The sequence below is a fragment of the Elephas maximus genome, chromosome 6, assembly GCF_024166365.1.
Source record: "Elephas maximus indicus isolate mEleMax1 chromosome 6, mEleMax1 primary haplotype, whole genome shotgun sequence".
NCBI classification, from domain to species: Eukaryota; Metazoa; Chordata; class Mammalia; order Proboscidea; family Elephantidae; genus Elephas; species Elephas maximus.
Genome location: NC_064824.1, coordinates 75,425,349 through 75,445,369, shown reverse-complemented (window position 1 = coordinate 75,445,369; position 20,021 = coordinate 75,425,349). Strand labels below are relative to the sequence as shown.

General features: G+C 42.3%; 1 protein-coding gene across 3 annotated transcripts in view; it reads left to right on the top strand.

Moving 5' to 3' along the window:
* The first annotated feature begins 11,172 nt into the window (after positions 1 to 11,172).
* Positions 11,173 to 20,021, top strand: part of NFE2L2 (NFE2 like bZIP transcription factor 2) — a 45,052-nt gene continuing 36,203 nt past the window's right edge. The window contains exon 1 of one of the 3 annotated variants that reach the window (XM_049887520.1): positions 11,173 to 11,766. In XM_049887520.1, the coding sequence (XP_049743477.1) occupies positions 11,722 to 11,766 (45 nt within the window). In that variant the 5' untranslated portion in view covers positions 11,173 to 11,721. The other 2 variants (XM_049887523.1, XM_049887522.1) reach the window with 2 other exon arrangements.

The window sequence follows — 20,021 nt, the reverse complement described above, 5'->3', positions numbered from 1 at the left end:
TTTGGGAAATATTGACATTTTCATAATATTAATTCTTCCAGTGCATGAGCATGGCGTGTCCTTTCATTTATGTAGGTCTCTTTTAGTCTCTTGTAGTAGTGTTTTATGGTTTTCATTGTATAAGCATTTTACATCCCTGGTTAGGTTTATTCCTAGGTATTTTATCTTTTTGTGTGCTATCGTAAATGGTATTGCTTTTTCGATTTCCTTTCGGATTTCTCCTTGTTAGTGTAAAAGAATTTAACAGATTTTTGTGTGTTGGTCTTGTACCCTGCAACATTGCAGAATTCTTCTATCAATTGTTTTTTAAATGAATAAACTGCCTGGATGTATTTTGGCAAAACATTTCAGGACAAGGCAAGGTCATGGAAGTTTCATAGACACATCCAAACTCCCTGAGGGACCGAACTACTGGGCTGAGGGCTGGAGACAATGGTCTCGGGGGACATCTAGCTCAACTGGCATAACATAGTTTATAAAGAAAATATTCTACACCCTACTTTGGTGAATAGCGTCTGGGGTCTTAAAAGCTTGTGAGTGGCCATCTAAGATACTCCACTCATCCCGCTCCATCTGGAGCAAGAGAGAATGAAGGAAATCAAAGACACAAGGGAAAGGTTAGTCCAAAGGACTAATGGACCACAACTACCACAGCCTCCACCAGACTGAGTCCAGCACAACTAGATGGTGCCCGGCTACAACCACTGACTGCTCTGACAGGGATCACAGTACAGGGTCTCAGACAGAGCTGGAGAAGAGTGTAGAACAAAATTCTAACTCACACACACACAAAAAAAACCCAGACTTACTGGTCTGACAGAGACTGGAGAAACTCTTAAGAGTAGGGCCCCTGGACATCCTTTTTTTTTTTTTTTCACATACTTTTAAATTTAATCTGCATTATTAACATTTTCTTTGTCACTTTTTAAAAAAATTGTGCTTTAAGTGAAAGTTTACAAATCAAGTCAGTCTCTCATACAAAAACTTAGACACACCTTGCTATGTATTCCTAGCTGTTTACCCCCTAATGAGACAGCACACTCCTCTTCTCCACCCTGTATTTCCTGTGTCCTTTCAACCAGCTCCTGTTCCCCTCTGCCTTCACATCTCGCCTCCAAACAGGAGTTGCCCACACGGTCTCATGTGTCTACTTGAGCCGAGAAGCTCACTCCTCACCAGTCTCATTTTCTGTCTTACCGTCCAGTCCAATCCCTGTCTGAAGAGTTGGCTTCAGGAATGGTTCCAGTCTTAGGCTAACAAAGGGTCCAGGGACCATGACCTCTGGGGTCCCTCTTGTCTCAGTCAGACCCCTAAGTCTGGTCTTTTTTACGAGAATTTGAGGTCTGCATCCCAGTGTTCTCCTGCTCCATCAAGGGTTCTCTGTTGTGTCCCCTGGCAGGGCAGTCATCGGTGGTAGCTGGACACCACCTAGTTCTTCCAGTCTGAAGCTGATGTAGCCTCTGATTTATGTGGCCCTTTCTGTCTCTTGGGCTCTTCTTTACCTTATGTCTTTGGTATTCTTCATTCTCCTTTGCTCCAGGTGGGTTGAGACCAATTGATGTATCTTAGATGACCGCTTGCTAGTATTTAAGACCCCCACCTTTGTTACTTTTTTGGGGCCCTGGCGGCGCAGTGGTTGAACAGTCAGCTGCTAAACAAAAGGTTGGCAGTTTAAGTCCACCAGCCGCTCCTTGGAAACCCTGGGGGGCAGTTCTACTCTGTCCCATAGGGTCACTAGGAGTTGCAATGGGTTTTTTTTTTGTTTTAGTTGGTCATTTTTTTTTTTATTATTAACTTTTATTGAGCTTCAAGTGAACGTTTACAAATCAAGTCAGTCTGTCACATATAAGTTTATATACATCTTACTCCTTACTCCCACTTGCTCTCCCCCTAATGAGTCAGCCCTTCCAGTCTCTCCTTTCGTGACAATTTTGCCGGCTTCCAACTCTCTCTATCCTCCATCCCCCCTCCAGACAGGAGATGCCAACACAGTCTCAAGTGTCCACCTGATATAATTAGCTCACTCTTCATCAGCATCTCTCTCCTACCCACTGTCCAGTCCCTTTCATGTCTGATGAGTTGTCTTCGGGAATGGTTCCTGTCCTGTGCTGACAAAAGGTTTGGGGACCATGCCCGCCGGGATTCCTCTAGTCACAGTCAGACCATTAAGTATAGTATTTTTATGAGAATTTGGGGTCTGCATCCCACTGATCTCCTGCTTCCTCAGGGGTTCTCTATTGTGCTCCCTGTCAGGGCAGTCGTCGATTGTGGCCGGGCACCAACTAGTTCTTCTGGTCTCAGGATGATGTAGGTCTCTGGTTCATGTGGCCCTTTCTGTCTCTTGGGCTTTTAGTTGTCGTGTGACCTTGGTGTTCTTCATTCTCCTTTGCTCCAGGTGGGTTGAGACCAATTGATGCATCTTAGATGGCCGCTTGTTAGCATTTAAGACCCCAGACGCCACATTTCAAAGTGGGATGCAGAATGTTTTCATAATAGCATTATTTTGCCAATTGACTTAGAAGTCCCCTTAGAGCATGGTTCCCAAACCCCCGCCCTTGCTCCGCTGACCTTTGAAGCATTCATTTTATCCTGGATATTTCTTTTATTTTGGTACAGTCCAATTGGGCTGACCTTCCATGTATTGAGTGTTGTCCTTCCCTTCACCTAAAGCAGTTCTTATCTACTAATTAATCAGTAAAAAACTCTCTCCCTCCCTCCCTCCCTCCCCCCCTCGTAACCACAAAAGTATGTGTTCTTCTCAGTTTATACTATTTCTCAAGATCTTATAATAGTGGTCTTATACAATATTTGTCCTTTTGCCTCTGACTGATTTCGCTCAGTATAATGCCTTCCAGGTTCCTCCATGTTATGAAATGTTTCACAGATTCGTCACTATTCTTTATCGATGCGTAGTATTCCATTGTGTGAATATACCACAGTTTATTTACCCATTCATCCGTTGATGGACACCTTGGTTGCTTCCAGCTTTTTGCTATTGTAAACAGAGCTGCAATAAACATGGGTGTGCATATATCTGTTTGTGTGAAGCCTCTTGTTTCTCTAGGGTATATTCCGAGGAGTGGGGTTTCTGGGTTGTATGGTAGTTCTATTTCTAACTGTTTAAGATAACGCCAGATAGATTTCCAAAGTGGTTGTACCATTTTACATTCCCACCAGCAGTGTATAAGAGTGGACATCCTTTTAAATCAGTACTGAAGTCACTCCTAAGGTTCACCCTTCAGCCAAAGATTAGACAGGCACATAAAAGAAAATGGGACTAAATGGGCACAACAGCTCAGGGGCAAGGACGAGAAGCCAGGAGTGGATAGGAAAGCTGGTAACGGGGAACCCAAGATTGAGAAGGGGAGAGTGTTGACATGTCGTGGGGTTGGCAACCAATGTCACAAAATAATATGTGCATTAATTGTTTAATGAGAAACTAATTTGCTCTGTAAACCTTCATTTAAAGTATGATAAAAATAAAAATTTCAAGAAACATTTCTACCCAAATTCCCTAATTAACCCTCACCATTTTTTTTTTGAAACATTGTGAGAAGCAGTTTATCTCCACGCTTAATAATTTCAAAGTCAGAATAACATGCTCAGCTATTTAGTGTTTGAACTTAGATAAAATTACATACCTTCTGTAAGCCTCAGTTTCCTTATCTGAAAAGTGGGGTAGTAATGAAGTTATGTCATTGATTTTCTGAGAGGACTCAACAAAATAATTCATATAAAGTACATGGCCCATAAACCAAAAACAAAACCAAACCCGTTGCTGTCGATTCCAACTCGTGGTGACCCTACAGGACAGAGTAGAACTGCCCCATAGGGTTTCCAAGGAGTGCTTGGTGGATTCAAACTGCTAACCTTGTGGTTAGCAGCCATAGCTTTTAACCACTAGGCAACCAGGGTTTACACATGGCCCATAGTCAGCACTCAGTAAATATTTGTTGTTTTTCTTTTGGTGCTATTGTTATTCATATCCCTAATGTGTTATAGAAGGAACCCTGGCATTGCAGTCATTAAGTACTTGGCTGCTAAGCAAGAGGTCAACTGTTTGAACCCACCCAGCGACCTCATGAGAGAAAAGACCTGGAAACTTGCTCCCATAAAGATTACAGCCTAGGAAACCTATGGGGCAGTTCTACTCTGTCATATAAGGTTGTTAGGAGTTGGAATTAACTCAACAACGAATGTGTTATAGACAAATAAAGAATCTAAAAACTAGGGTTATGATACAACATAATAAATGTTGGAAGGAAAAAAAAGACGAGTGAGTTCATGCATTTACCTTCACGAACTTGAAAATTTATGAACACCAATGAATGAAATATTCTATCTTCCATCAGGAGAGAGAAAATGTGATGAATGGGTGCCTGAGTCTTAAGAGAAGGGATAGCTTTAAACTGGTTCTTAATAAATTCGAGGACTTGTCCACTGCCTTTAAAGTTACCTGATTGTTTGATTTTTTGGAAGCATATTACTAGAGGAATTTTATTTATTGGAAGAAGTGTGGGGTTGCAATAGCTTATAGTCTTTTCAGTACATTTTATATGTAGTTCATAGACCTTTTCATTAAGGAAAAAAAAAACCCTGCCACTAGATGAAGAGACCAAAGTTGCAAAACAGCCCATTTAGTTTCTCTCCAGCCTTTACTTTGAGTTTTTTTTTTTTAAACAGCATTACAGGCCTTGAAAACCCTATAGAGTAGTTCTATTCCACACACGTGGGGTTGCAATGAGTAAGAATTGACTCAACAGCAACAAACAACAACATTGAGATATAATTCGCATACTATAAAATTAATCCATTTAGAGTGTACAATTCAATGGTTTTCAGTATATTCACAGATACGTGCAACCATACCAAAGTCAATTTTAGAACATTTTCATCACCTCAAAAAGAAACCCTGTACCCTTTAGCTATCACCCTCCTAGTCCTTCATCCTCCCCATCCCCAGCTCTAAGAAACCGCTAATCTACTTTCTCTCCCTATAGTTCTCCCTGTTCTCGACATTCCATATAAATGGAATCATATAATATGTGGTCTTTTGTAACTGACTTCTTTCACTTAGTATGGTGTTTTCACAGTTCATTCATGTCGTAGCGTGTATTAATACTTCATTCCTTTTCATGGCCAAATAATATTTCATTGTATATATGTACCATATCTTGTATATCTATTTATCAGTTGATGGACATTTGGTCTGTTTTCACCTTTCAGCTGTTATGAATAATGCTTCTTTAACACCTTGAAGTTCTTATATGTAGAAATCTTGTTCTCATATTTGTTTGCAAGTTTTCTCTCTAGTGAGAAATACTTTATCATTCTCTCTATGGGGAATTAATTAAACAGAATGTGGAAAAATGTAACCTTCAGGGAGCTTTGCTGTGAGTATTCTCAGTACATACAGCACAAGCCAGGGGACTCTACAGAGACCTGACCTAGAGTGGACTGAACATAGACTTTGGAATTGGCCTTTTTCAAATAATAATTTTTTTTAAGCTTTGAGCAAGTCACTTAATTGTTTTGTAGCTCTCTGATTTATGATATTGGGCCTAATTGTATCACCTTAATTTATAGAAGATGTTTACAAAATACACGCAAAAATTATCATTAATAGACCAGATCACTAATCCCCTCCAAAAATAATGTGCTATTGTGTGAATAAAATTTACACTTGCACCTTTAGGTCTGGCTTAGTGCTATATTTGTGTTTAAAAGCCTGAGTCAATTTGCTGTGTGGGAAAAACATAATACCAGGAGTCAGGAACTGTTAACTCTATTCCTGGTTCTGCCAATAACTAGCTCTGTGATCATTGTAACCACTTTACCTATCTGTTTCCTCAAATATAAAATTAGAGGGTTGGACTAGATCAGGAAGGGAAAACAACTGATGATATATGCTATCACTTCCATAGCTCTGGGCCCAGGGCAGGCATTGGTAGTCAATCACTGAACTTTTTGTATCAAACTGCGCAACTGCTTCTGACTACATCTTAGCAAAGCATTGTATGTAGGTAGCCACTATCAATCAGAATTGGCAATCAAAGTGAAGCCTACTTGTCATCTCTGGGTCAGAAGACCTCTAAGGTTTCTTTTATTTCTAAATATTACTCAGAGAGAAAAATGAGAGCCTGCAGAATAGCAAATGTCAGAAGACAACTATCTTGCCAAGTCTTACCTCCCTTTTTTACTTTCAGCCTCAGAGAGTGTTATATATAGACTTTGTCTGCAAGGCCTGTCCAGGAGGATGCTCTGCTCTCCCATTCACTGCATTCTACCTTTTATTTGTCCAAAAATGAGAAGAGTTCGTTTGTTTTTTCCAATCGTAAAAATGCTTGCCATAAAAACGTGAATACAAAAAAAGTACAAAGATGAAAGTGAAAATTATCTTCTCTCTCACCCCCCATTATTAATATTTGGTAACCAGCCTTGCAGACACAGGTCTAGGCATAAGTGGTTTTCTGAACCCACGCAGCAATGTTATATATGGACCTCTTTGCAAGCACTTAGAAGCTGCATTTCTTAGGTCGCTATACGATGTGCTCTTAACATTCGGTCTTCGTCTGGGGGCTCCTATTCTGCTGAGTGAAACTTTGAAAATACAGAGGATTGAAAGAGAAATGGATCTTCAGACTGTTCTCCCAACCATATTAAAAAGGTGTGGTGAAATTCTCCAGGCTTCACTCAGGTCAAGTAAATACAGAATGGAAAGATTTACAAAGCTTGTGGTTAAAATTCAATTGGAAAATGAAATGGAGAAAAGCAAGGGCTCCTCCCTGACCCCTGGCTCCCCCACTTTTTCCCCCTCTTATTATAAAAGTAATATATGTTCATTTAGGAAAATACAGACCAGCAAAAATGAGCAAGATAAAAATCATTGCTAATGCAAATAATCAGAATAATTATGGTTGACATTTTAGAGCCCCTACTTTCCGTCTTTCTATCCTATGTTTATGTATTTATATAGATATAGATTTATATAGACATACAGCCCATAATTCAAAACCGCTGTTGTAAATCTCTGTTTTTCCCCTTTGCTCATTGTATTGCTGTTCCTGCTGGGCACTATTTCTACCACGAGGAGAATACCGCAAGGGTTAAAACTGGCTTTGTACACATATAGTTCTTCATAGCAGTAGTTTGCATAATGAGGTGTGTACACCAAGGAACCAGGGTTATGGGTGTGTTTTGAAACTAATACACCAATTATTTTGAACACTGCTGAATGGGAGTTCAGTTTATCTGCTGGGCAGGTCGCTCTTCAAGTTCAAACTCCCTGAGCAGATATTCAGCAAGCATCTGACATAACTGATATAAATGAGGTCACGCTAGGGCCAGAATCTCTATATGCATTTATACCTCCATCTACTTAATTGGTGAAGTGTCTGTGTTCTTTAATTGTATTTTGATAAAGAAAATATTTTTTATCATCTAAGTAATGGCATAGGGAGGAGTGGTAGCTCCGTGGTAGAATTCTCGTCTCGACAGTGCGCTTTAAGCACAGCCACTACCTATCTGTCAGAGGCCTGTGTGTTGCTATCATGCCAAATAGGTTTCAGCAGAGCTTCCAGACTAAGACAGTCTAGGAAGCAAAACTTGGCAATCTGCTTCTGAAAATTAGCCAATGAAAACCCTATGGGTCACAAAATTCCGATCTGCAATTGATTATGGGTATGGCACAGGAAGGACTAAGCAGCATTTTGTTGCATTGTGCGTGGGGTCGCCATGAGTCGGAGAGTCCATACAATGGCAGCTAACAACATGTAGTGGTATGGGAGCTGAAGCTTGGTGTGATGAAGTTATTCACTCTGTATGTGGCAACAGAGTTCCCGTCCTCATTTCCAGGAAGGCCAGTTAGCTTCTACCTTATCTACTGAAGCACTGTTTCTGTACTTGTGCTCCTGGTGATGGTTAAAAAAACTTAGCCAACAAAAAAGCAGCCAGAAGAAACCTGCCTTTGATATTCAGTATATGCTGTTTTGCTTATCTATTACTGCGAAACAAACCACCCTAATATTTAGTAGCTGAAAACAGTTTGCTATAGTTTCTCACAATTCTTTCGATTGACTGGTTTCAGCCAGGCAGTCTTTTCCAGGTCTTGCTTGAAGTCTCTTGTGTGGCTGCAGTTAGACAGCAGCTGAGGTTGGAGTTTTTTGGGAGCTTGACTACCAGTAAATAGTCTGGAAGGGCCAAGATGGTTTCTTCATTCACCAGATGGTGCCTTGGTTCGTGTGGCCTTTCTCCACTTGGAATCTCATCCTCCAAGGCTTCTCCCGTGGCCTCTCTCTTCATGAAGGTAGTCAAACTCTTACGTGATGGCTGACTTTCAAGAGTGGAAAATTGAAAGCTACCAGGCCTTCTTAAGGCTCAATCATGGGCCTGGCACAGTGTTACTTGCAGCCTCCTTCCATAAAGTAAAGCAAGTCACAGGGCCAGCCATGACTCAGCATTGGGGGCTGGGGGGTTACACAAGCACATCACTATCAGGAGGGGCAGTTTACTGGGTGCCGTCTTTGGAAACTAGCTACCCCCTATGCTCCAACTAAGCTGAACAAAGTAGAATTTCAACTATAATCCCAAGAGATTCTGAATATTTTTTCTGACTCAAACACTGAGTATAGCTGAGGGAAAGAGAGAAGAGGGAAGAAACCTCAAAGTAAGTGTTGGAGGATTTTGAAACAGTTGTTACTTTCTAGGGTTTTGCAAATTGGCAGATGAGAGCATGCAGAAGAAGGTAAAAATAAATGGATTAAAGCATCACCATTATCCAAATTTTGTGTACACAGAAAGCTTACTCGAGGAGAGTTTTGGAGCAAGGTACTATTCTGGCACAAACATATATGGAGGTCTGTCTTTCCAAAGTCAGTAAAGAATTCAGACATCAATGGAAATGTACAAAGATCAGTTAAATTTAAAACCAATCGGGGAAAAAATAAAATAATAAGCTAGGAGAGGTTGGCAGTGAGAAGAGCTTCTGGGTTTTTATGGAGCCTGAACAGAGGAGATAACCAGCACCTCTTTTTTCCTGCTCCCCTGGAGTTTCTCGACGTGTCCCATCTGTGCCCCATAGCATAATATATAAATTTGGGAGACAAGGCAATTTAGGGAAGGGCCCAGGCTCAAATGAAGACAATCTATCTCATTTTAGTGTCTTTAAAGACACTCTTTGATATGGGTGATCTCAGATTGAGGTTCCCTTTTCTTGCACTGAACAGCTTTCCCTTGGTGTTTATATTTCTTAAACATGTTCAGACTGTTATCATATTGTTCTCCTCCCTTTGAAAACATGTACTCTGCAGGTACCTGAAACAATACACTCCCAGAAAATTGCAGTTTTGTAAAAGTAAACGTTATTTCTATTCAGTCTAAACTCAATGGAAATTTTGTTGCTTAACAATACCAAGTACTTCATAAATTCCTTGAGGGCAACAACCATGTCATATATGATTTTTGTTATCTCCCACCTGCTGGACTCATCGTTTACCTCCGCCAATGTAGTAGTTTTAATAAGTAACTTGAATCGTTAACAATACACTCTTGTCTCCTTCTTTGATGCAGAAATTTCATTTCATTGTTATGTCTCTTCATGTTTCATGTCCAGTTCTTTGTAAATAATTTTTCCTAAGCTTCTTTTCAAAGTGCAGATCATTTTGCAGGCTTTTTACATAACCGCTGAAAGGGTTTAATTTAGGTTGAAGAAGCTTGCTTCAACTACAATTAATTAATTTAGGCTTCATTTATCTCAAGTATTTGAAGATATTAATTTACAGGTAAATCCTGTGAGTGTCAAATTATGCAACTAAGAGAAAACAGTTCTTTACAGTTTATTTGGCATCGACATGCTGTAAAAAACCAGACCTGTTGCCATCCAGTAGAATCAGACTCATAGCCATCCTATAGGACAGAGCAGAACTGCCCTCTAGGGTTTCTAAGGCTGTAATCTTTAAAGGAAGCAGACTGCCACATCTTTCTCCCGCAGGGCAGCTGGTAGGTTCTAACTGCCCATCTTTTGGTTAGCAGCCCAGCACTTAACCACTGTGCCACCAGGGCTCCTTTGATGTGCTATAGTCGGCCTTTTTTTTTTTTTTTGTGGTGAGGTTTTCGAATGAAATAGTAAAACCACAGTGGCACCACTTCACCTGGTTTTGAATAATTCCAAGAAGCTAGAAACCGAAAACCAGATTTGTTAAAGAGTTATTGTTAATACCTAAGTGAAAAAAAAAAAAATACAATTTCGCTATTTCCTTTTAAATCCTGTAAGACTTTACAATACTGCCGTTTTTAAAAACTTGGAAGTTTTCTGTAGGGAATGATTTTTAAATAATTGTTTTCTAATGGAAAAATGATATATATTCATTGTGGATTTAAAACATACTTAAAATAACCCTACCCTCCCCCCCAAACAAACAAACAAAAAACCTAACCCGTTGCAAACCAGTCGATTCCAACTCATAGTGACCCTCTGGGACAGGGTAGAACTGCCCCACAGGGTTTCCAAGGAGCGGCTGGTGGATTAGAACTGCCAACCTTTTGGTTAGCTGCCCAGCTCTTAACCACTTAGCCACCAGGGCTCCTAAAATAAAAAAGGAAGGTAAAATTCATTCATGATCCTGCAACTATTAATATTTTGGTATCCTTCCTTTTTGCTTTTCCCCTAGGCACTTTTTTTTCAAAGAACGGGCCCATTACTATACATTTTGTAACTTTGTTCTCCGCCCCCCCCCTTAACTATGTCGTGAATAAATGAAAAACTTTTACGGATTATGGCATGTTTTAGTCAAAGGACGCCATCTGTGGTGTGGTGAGTGTGCTTTGGGGAGAAGAAAAAGCTTTTGGGGAAGAGAAAGTTTTTGGTGGACAATATTGACCATTCTGAACAAATGAGACCTCTCCATTTGACCTTGGCGATGTGACCCCAGCGAGAGTGCGAGCGCGTGGGAGTAAATGGAGGGCGTTCAGGGTGACTGCGAGCACGAGTTCCCGGCGCGGTTCCCATGTCCCCTGGGAAGGGCCGACTGGGCCCAGCCCGGAAGAGAACCGAGGGCGAAAGGGCAGTTTGTGGTGTGCACACTGTGGGTCCAAGCCTGTTGCTCCCGCCCCCGGGTGGCGCCACCCTTGAGCGGTGAGTGAGATAAGCCCGGACAAGGTTCTGCAACTTCAGATCCGGGAGGCGCACCTCCGATATCCGCGCCTTTGCCTAGTCTCCGGGCGTGTTTGTTCCAAGTGTTTAAACTGTCTCAAAGCGCCCGAACCCGAAAGACCCTCTGCAAACAACTCTTTTATCTGTCGGGCGGAGGGCGCTGGTTTTATTTGCGAGGGAAGGCCAGTTGAGCGCGAGGACCGCGAAGCTAAAGGACCCCTCTTCTCTGCATCCCGCCTTCCCGCCTGCGGCCTCCCACTGGGCCCCCCAGTCCGCCGCCCTCCGCGCCCCCGGACCGCAAGCTTCTTGCGTCAGCCGGGGCGGAGGTGGGGGATTTTCCGCGGCTCTGCTCGCGCGGCCAGCGGGGGAAGGAAGGGCCCGTGCTCTTGCCCCGCCCTCGCAGGGCGGGAGGCGGAGCGGGGCAAGAGCACCGCCGGCGACTCCGGTCGGGTTGCCCAGCAGCGAGTGCCGGGGAGCCGGGAGGAGCCGCTGCCAGTGCCGCCCTGTCCGCACTTCGGCAGCCGGGACAGGGCCGCCGTCGGGGAGCCCTAGCGCACAGTCCCCAGCTCAACATGATGGATCTGGAGCTGCCGTCGCCGGAACTACCGTCCCAGCAGGTGCCGTCCCGATCCTCCGAGACCCGCGGTGGCTCCAAGACTGGGGCAGGGTCGTCAGGGGACCGCGGCCCGCTCCTCCTCCAGTCTGTGGCCAGAGTCGGAACTGCAGCGGCCGCGGACTGGAGCCGCTGCGCGTGCGCTGGAGCCGGCGGAGAGGAGGAGCGGGGACCCTAGGGGCCGGGATGGGTGTGGGGACGAGGCCGGGTGGCCAGACCGACTACGAGCCCGCGGCCCCCGAGGGGCACTGTGGGGAGAGTTTCTAAGCTGCCCCCGCGCGGGTGGGGCAGAGAACGTCACCGGCCGCACCCCGGCCGCCGAAGCTGGCACCGGGGAGCCCAAGCCGGCTCCCGGGGTGTGAGGGACGCTGAGGCGGCAGAGCAGGAGGGGGCGGACGGCCGTAGTCGGAGCCGGTCCGACCCGGCCCTTCCGCTGCTGCGCGGTTCCCCCGCCTAGGAAAAGGAGCGGGCAAAAATGTGCCTAGTCACGGGGCTGCTCTCGGGGGAGCTGAGGTCTTCGCTGGGCTGCGTTCCAGAGCCCCTCCTCTGTCGCTGCCCCTCCCCGGGTCCTGCGACCTCCGCGCCGAGGGCCTTTGCGGGGCTTGCAGACCCCACCAGGCCGTCTATGGGTTCTCGGTTACGAAATAATCAGCTGTCAATCCATGAAATCACTCTTTGGTCAGCCTTGAGCTAGAAAGCCCAGCCCCCGGGGGAGGGAGGAAGTCCTGACGGCCCGTCGTGCTTGGAGCCTCGACGTGCGGCTGCCGGGCCGAGGGAGAGGTTGGGGCTCGTGGACCTTGGGCCGGACCCTGCAGCCCCTCGAGGGAGGTGGGAGAGAGGACAGCGGACACTGAAGTCGGAGTGCGCGGCGCCCGGGGCTTCCCTTTCCGGACGAGGTGCCTCCCGGTGTTGCACGCCGCGTGCGTGGCCTCGGCCGCCTCAGCCTCCGTGACAGTGGCCGGTTGGTTGTCACGGCGGCCCTCGGTTGGCCCTTTCCTGCTTATAGCGTGCAAACCTCGCCGCGCCGGGGCCAAGGGACAAGTTGGAGCTGTTGATCTGTTGCGCAATCGTTATTTTCCCCAGAGCGGCTTTGTCTTTGGATTTAGCGTTTCAGAATTGCAATTCCAAAATGTGTAAGGCAGGATATTCTGTTCTGTGCTGTCAAGGGTAAGAGTTTCGACTGTAGATTAGAATTTCTACTGCTTTTAGGCTGCTATTCAGTTATTTGCTTTCAGCTATTATTCCCCCTTGGGTGCTTACATATTTTTCCTTTTTTGTTTGAGGATTTGCCTCAGTTTCTTAGCATGTTGCCTTTTTTTTTTGCAAGGGCAGAGGGAGGGACACTTGTGTTTCATAATGCTTTGCTCACAAGTTCTGTAAATTGTCGTAAAAGTGAAAACAAGTTTCTCTTTAAACTTTGTGGGAAAATTTAAAGGAATACGTATTTATATTTGCAGAATTTTTTGTGTGTGTAATTGGGTTTTTAGAAAAATATTTGGTTTAAGGAAATGTGTTACATGATTAAAAAGTAATAGTAAATGTGTTTATGCTTGGAAATGTGAAATTTTAGGCTGACCCTGAAGATCTAATGTAAGCTTTCAAGTTGTTGACGATGATTCATTGTGCTGTTTTTTTTTTAAGTTGTTTGTGTTGAGCTTCCCCCAGTACTGATTGGGATTGTATCCTCCAGGTTCCCACTAGTAGGAAGAAGTAAAATCCTTCCTATTTAGATGCTGTTCATTAGTAGTCTGTAGGAGCTCTTGTTTGTCCAAGGGATATATGAGCTAATGGACTTTAGTTTTCCTAAATTCAGGAATTGTAGTCTAAAGTCCTCTCTTATTTTAAAATTTTTTTCCTTTATTGTGAACTTTAACATTCCGTATATGAAAGTGCATAAAGCGCATGTACTGCTTTCCCCTTTAAAGTGAATTTTTCAGTTATGTTTGATAAAATTACTGCTTTTCCATCTTTGTAATTATAAATCAGTTTGCATATTTGAAGACTGAAAAGTAAATGGAGTTAAATTTTAGAATGGATTTCATGTCTATAGCTATGAAGTAAATTCATACAAATTACAATTTGTAGTCCAGAAAGATTTAAACAGTCAAAAGTGGATTCTGACCTTTTGTCAGAGAAACTCCAGGTGTGAAGTCATAGTGGGGATGCAGTCTTTCACTCTCTGTATGAGAGAAGGTGTTAACAGGACTTATAGCTCTATTATATAGCTCTATTAGAGGAAGGATCCATCCATTACTCTTTTCAAGGGTGTCTTGGAGAAATGAAGTACTTTTGTAGATGAGGGATGGAGTTGATCTTGGACTAGACCAATAAGGCTATTTTTAAAAGTCAAACACAAAGAAGAAAACGGGCCTCTCATCTCCTGAATTAATGTTAAGCAAAGAACGACTTGACTTTTTAGATATGTGAAAAATCTCTGAGATTGTTCAAGCAGCATGTAGGAGAATAAATGCATAACTCAGTCTTTCTGCATTAAAAATAACTTAGGCCATTATAAACTCTTTCTTGCAAACTTGAGTTCTTCTAAACAATGTAGGGGAGAAAAAAATAAACAAAAAACCCGTCTTTCTTTAGGATTACCAGGAATAGTTGAAAGTCCAATACATTACTTTTCCTAGTATTTATTTTTATTCAGGATGAATTATACTTACAAAGATGTATGTGAAAAGGGACTGTCTGTGGTCTACAAGCATATTCCCCCCCCCCCCAGGAATTTCCTCTGTCCTGAAAAAACATATTTAAAGAAGGTATTTTTTTTTTATTGCATAAATATAAATAATACTTCTTTAATTTCTTCTTGAACCTCGGTTAACGTTTCAGTGTAAACTCTTGGGTGCAGAAAGAATTTGGCACTAAGATGATAATAGTTAAGTTATTGGGCATTACCATGATGCCAGGCAGTGTGATAATTGCTTCTCATGCATAAGTTCACAGTAACTCCATGGGAATACAGTTATCTCAGATTTCCAGGTGAGGAAAGAGACAGAAAGGGAGAGAGGCCTGCTTAAAGTGACCCAGCTTATTGAGTGGCAGAGGTAGAATTTAAATGTAGGCAGTCTGTCTCCAAACCAAAAACCCATTGCCGTTGAGTTGATTCCAACTCATAGCAACCCTATAGGACAGAGTAGAACTGCTCTTTAAGGTTTCCAAGGAGCACCTGGTGGATTTGAACTGCCGAACTTTTTGGTTAACAGCTGTAGCTCTTAACCACTGTACTATCAGGGTTTCCAGTCTGTCACCTGTGGCTCTTAATCACTTCAGAACTGGACCGTGCCTTGTTGTGTGCCATCAAGTAGATTCTGACTCATAGTGACCACCCTATAGAACAGGGTAGAACTACTCCGTAGGGTTTCCTAGGCTGTAATCTTTATAGGACTAGATCACCAGGTCTTTTCTCCCTCAGAGCTGCTGGTGGGTTCAAACCACGGACCTTTCAGTTAGCAACTGAGTGTTCAACCACTGCACCCCCGTGACTCCTTGACCATGCCTTAAAAAGTGGATAAATTGAGAAAAACTGGGGGGAGGAGATACAGGAATTAAAAAGATTAATGTCTGCACCTTTTTCCAGTTACCAAGAAATTCGATAACTGGGTATGTGATGGAGGAGGTAGGCCTTGTTAGATAATACGGCTTGTCAGTGGAATTACCACACGTAGTCCTTCTAAGGAAGATATAGAGGCCTAACTGGATTTAATTTAGGGAGGCAGGACCATTTCTTAATATAATAATAGTTTTTTAAATGTCTGGAATTCAGCACTGTCCGATATTGCTTCACATTTTCCAGGGGCCATTTTTCTTTTCTTAATTAAATGTCCTAGTTACTGGCATTTTTGTTTATCTTTGTTTGCCTTGTTAGTTGGTACATTCTCCTGTTCCATTGGCTCTTTTTATTTTGAAGTAGTAATCTAAGATAAGTTTGGTAGTGAGGATATGGTGAAGAGTAGAACAAACTAAACCAAACCCATTGCGGTGGAATTGATTCCAGCTGAAAGCAACCCTGTGTGTTACAGAGTGTAACTGCTTCATAGGGTTTTCTTGGCTGTGATCTTTATGGGAGGAATCCCTGGGTAATGTATACGGTTAAGTGCTTGATTACTAGCTGAAAGCTTGGTGGCTGGAACCCACCCAGAGGCACCTTGGAAGAAGGGCCTGGCCATCTGCTTCCAAAAGCTCACAGCCTATGAAGCAGTTCTACTCTGCACCCATGGGGTCACCATGAGCTGAAATCAACTCAATGGCAACTAACAAAATCAACAATCTTTATGGAAGCAGATGGCCAGGCCTTTCTTTTTTGGCACCACTGGGTGGGTTCGAACAGCCAACCTTTGGGTTAGTAGTCAAGCACAAACTAGGTTAAACCAGGTTGAAGGAAAGTGGGTGGAATGGGAAGAATTTGAGTTGAATACAGCTAGCAGAAACCTGTTGGCTCAAATTAAACACTAATCCCCTGTTTTGGCACTTCTCAGTTGAAGCAAGTTATAAGGGCTCAAGTCTATCGAATTGAAGCTTATTGGGTTTTTGAGAATAGTACATTTCAAAATTAAATACTTTATTTCTTAGTCCTTATCATTGAACAGTTTGTATTCAGAATTATTGTTTTATTTGTCTGAGTTAAGTATGCTACAGGACATTTAGGATCCAATGGATGAGTTGCCTGTATAGCCTGGGTAAATCCAGGGTTTTTAGATAAATGCCTGGCTGAGCCACTTCTGAAAGTTTTTTGAAATTTGTTGCACAATAGGATGTAGAACAAATTTACTAAATGGAATATTTAACCTGCTTCTTTTCATCCGTGGCTGTAGAAATGTATGTTGACGTGTACCATAAGATAGGGAATAGAGTTTATATTTTGATCGTTTGGTATCTAGCAGTTGTTGAAATTGCATTACCACCTGCTTTTAACAAAACCTTCACTATTTATTAGAAGGGTTTTATGATATATACTGAGACTTCCTCACTTCATAACAGTTTCTTTTCTGGAAATGAAAGCACAAATATGTTCAAGAGTATCATACTTATATTCCCATTCAGTATTGGAAGAATGTGGATGGTGTTCTTACATTCACCTCCCTCCCCCCACCACACCCCCCAAAAGAACAAGACTTGTTACTAGACTGCTAAACAAAATCCTACGCCACCTAAAGCAGGAGTTTTCTACGTGTCAGCCATTGTCGCAGTAACTATTAGTATTAAGAATATTAGGAACTCTAAAGGTGGAAAGCACTCTTAACTAGTTGTTTTCATGATATGTGTATTATAATACCTGTGTGTTTTGAAGTTAGTAGTTGAAAGTCCGTGTGTGTATGTTCATGTGTGCACACTTGGAGTTTATTTGGCTCAAACTCTGGTACTAGTAAAGACCAATCCAGAGCATATGAAGAGTTTAGAGCACCAAGTCCATCTTTCAAAGGCCCTGTTGATATTTGACTCTTTAGAGTCTTTATAATCCATCAGCAGCCTGTATTCTGAAGGATTAAAAAAATTCCCTTGACAATGCTGAGTAATTTCTTTTTCACAAGCTTGGAAATTGAGACTTGGGGGCAGTAGCATTGGCAGTACACTGACGAGATCTAAACTCTCCATTGCCTTTTAACATTGAAGAAGAAAAGATGATTGGGGTAAGAAATGAAAAATACCGGGTCACTTTAGCTTTGATACTTCCTTCTGAGTCTATAATTTTATATTTTGTATTACTGAGGCCAGTCTCTCTAATTGCCTTTTAAAATCTTTATTGCTATTTAGCATTAGAGCATTTTTTCACCATCCCCAAAAGAAATGCCATACTCTGTTAACAGTTAACGTCCAGCCTTCAGCCCTAGACAACCACTAATCCACTTTATGTCTCTAGATTTGCCTATTCTGGATGTTTCATATAAATGGAATCATACAGTATGTTGTCTTTTATGACTGACTTCTTTCACTTAGCATAATGTTCTCAAGTTTCATCCATGTAGTAGCATAAGTCAGTACTTACTATGTTAAAACCTATGAAAGACTGAACCTGTGTAAGGCAAAAACCTGTCAGAGAAGGGAAACTCAAACACTTTCCACTAAAACAGGTAGTAGAAAAGTGGTAAGAGTGCAGGCACCCTGTCAAAGACGGAAAACTTGTGAGACCTGGGGAAAACAAGGCAGTCCTGTTTTGAGTTCTGGCTCTCACAGGTTTCACTGTATTGATTTAGAAAATCTAGTAAGGGTGTCTTACCTAAATCATGTAAGGATATATATATTTTTTTAATAATTTTTATTGTGCTTTAAGTGAAAGTTTACAAATCAAGTCAGTCTGTCACACAAAAAGTAAGGATGTATTTTTATGTTTGGCTGCTGACTTTCACAACTTTAAGAGTAACACCTACATCTGGGAACTGTGTTTCAAGGTGTCAGGTGCATGTCTGAAATTCAGCAAATATAACTTGAGGTCTTTAATTCCTTTGGAGATTTGGGAAATAACTTTGTGTTCAAAAGGCATTTTCCCGAGTGAGTCGTAGATTTTTTCCATGTCTTGTTAGGAATGTAGACTGATAATCTGCAACCTAGATTACTTGGGAATAACATAGAAAAGGCAGCAATGACAGAATGCACAGAATGTTCTAGATAGGTGTGCTAGACCCCTGTTCCTCTGAGGCCAACTTTGTTTTCAAGCTAGACAAAGCCTGGAGGCTAGGAAAGAAGACTGACTAGGAAGCTCTGGGCTCTGCACTAACTTCCCTGTAACTTAATTCCCTGCATTCCTAGGTCTCATTATCTTTCTCCATTAAAAACCAAAACCAAAAAAACCTGTTGGTAGTGAGTTGATTCTGGCTCATAGCTTTTTCATAGCTACCGTATACAACAGAAAGAACTGTTCCACAAGATTTCCGAGGCTATAATCTGTACGGGAGCCCTGGTGACGCAGTGGCTAAAGTGTTTGGCCTCTAACCAAAAGTTTGGTAGTTCGAACCCTCTGGCCACTTCACGAGAGAAAGATGTGGCAATTTGCTTCTGTAAAGATTTTGTTGGAGTTGCCAGGTGCCATCGAGTCAGTTCCACCTGATAGCAACCCTGTGTAGAACAGAACGAAACACTGCCCGGTCCTGCGCCATCCTCACAGTCATTCTATGTTTGAGCCCATTATTGCAGATACTGTGTCAGTCCATCTCATCAAGGGTCTTCCTGCTTTTCGTTGACCTTCTACTTTACCAAGCACGATGTCCTTGTCCAGGGACCGAACCTCCTGATAACATGTCCCAAGTATGTGAGAAGAAGTCTTGCCATCCTCACTTCTAAAGAGCATTCTGGCTGTACTTCTTGCAAGACAGATTTATTCATTCTTCTGGCAGTCCATGGTATATTTAGTATTCTTTGCCAACACCATAATTCAAAGGCATCAATTCTTCGGTCTTCCTTATTCATTGTCCAGCATTCGTATGCACGTGAGGCGATTGAAAATACCATGGCTTGGGTCAGGTGCATCTTAATCCTCAAAGTGACATCTTTGCTTTTTAATACTTTAAAGAGGTCTTTTGCAGCGGGATTGCCCAATGTGTTATGTAATTTGATATCTTGACTGCTGCTTCCATGGGTGTTGATCATGGATCCAAGTAAAATCCTTAACAACATCAGACTTTTTTTCATTTATCATGATGTTGCTTATTGGTCCAGTTGTAGGGATCTTTATTTTTTTTATGTGAGGTGTAATCCATACTGAAGGCTATAGTCTTTGATCTTCATCAGTAAGTGCTTCAAAGTCCTCTTAACTTTCAGCAAGCAAGATTGTGTCATCTGGATAATGCCGGTTACTAATGAGTCTGCTGATACTGATGCTGCATTCTTCATACAGCCCACCTTCTGGGCTTGTCAGTGGAATTACCACACGTAGTCCTTCTAAGGAAGATATAGAGGCCTAACTGGATTTAATTTAGGGAGGCAGGACCATTTCTTAATATAATAATAGTTTTTTAAATGTCTGGAATTCAGCACTGTCCGATATTGCTTCACATTTTCCAGGGGCCATTTTTCTTTTCTTAATTAAATGTCCTAGTTACTGGCATTTTTGTTTATCTTTGTTTGCCTTGTTAGTTGGTACGTTCTCCTGTTCCATTGGCTCTTTTTATTTTGAAGTAGTAATCTAAGATAAGTTTGGTAGTGAGGATATGGTGAAGAGTAGAACAAACTAAACCAGCTTCTGGGATGATTTGCTGAGCATACAGATTGAATAAGTATGGTGAAAGGTTACAACCCTGACACACACCTTTCCTTATT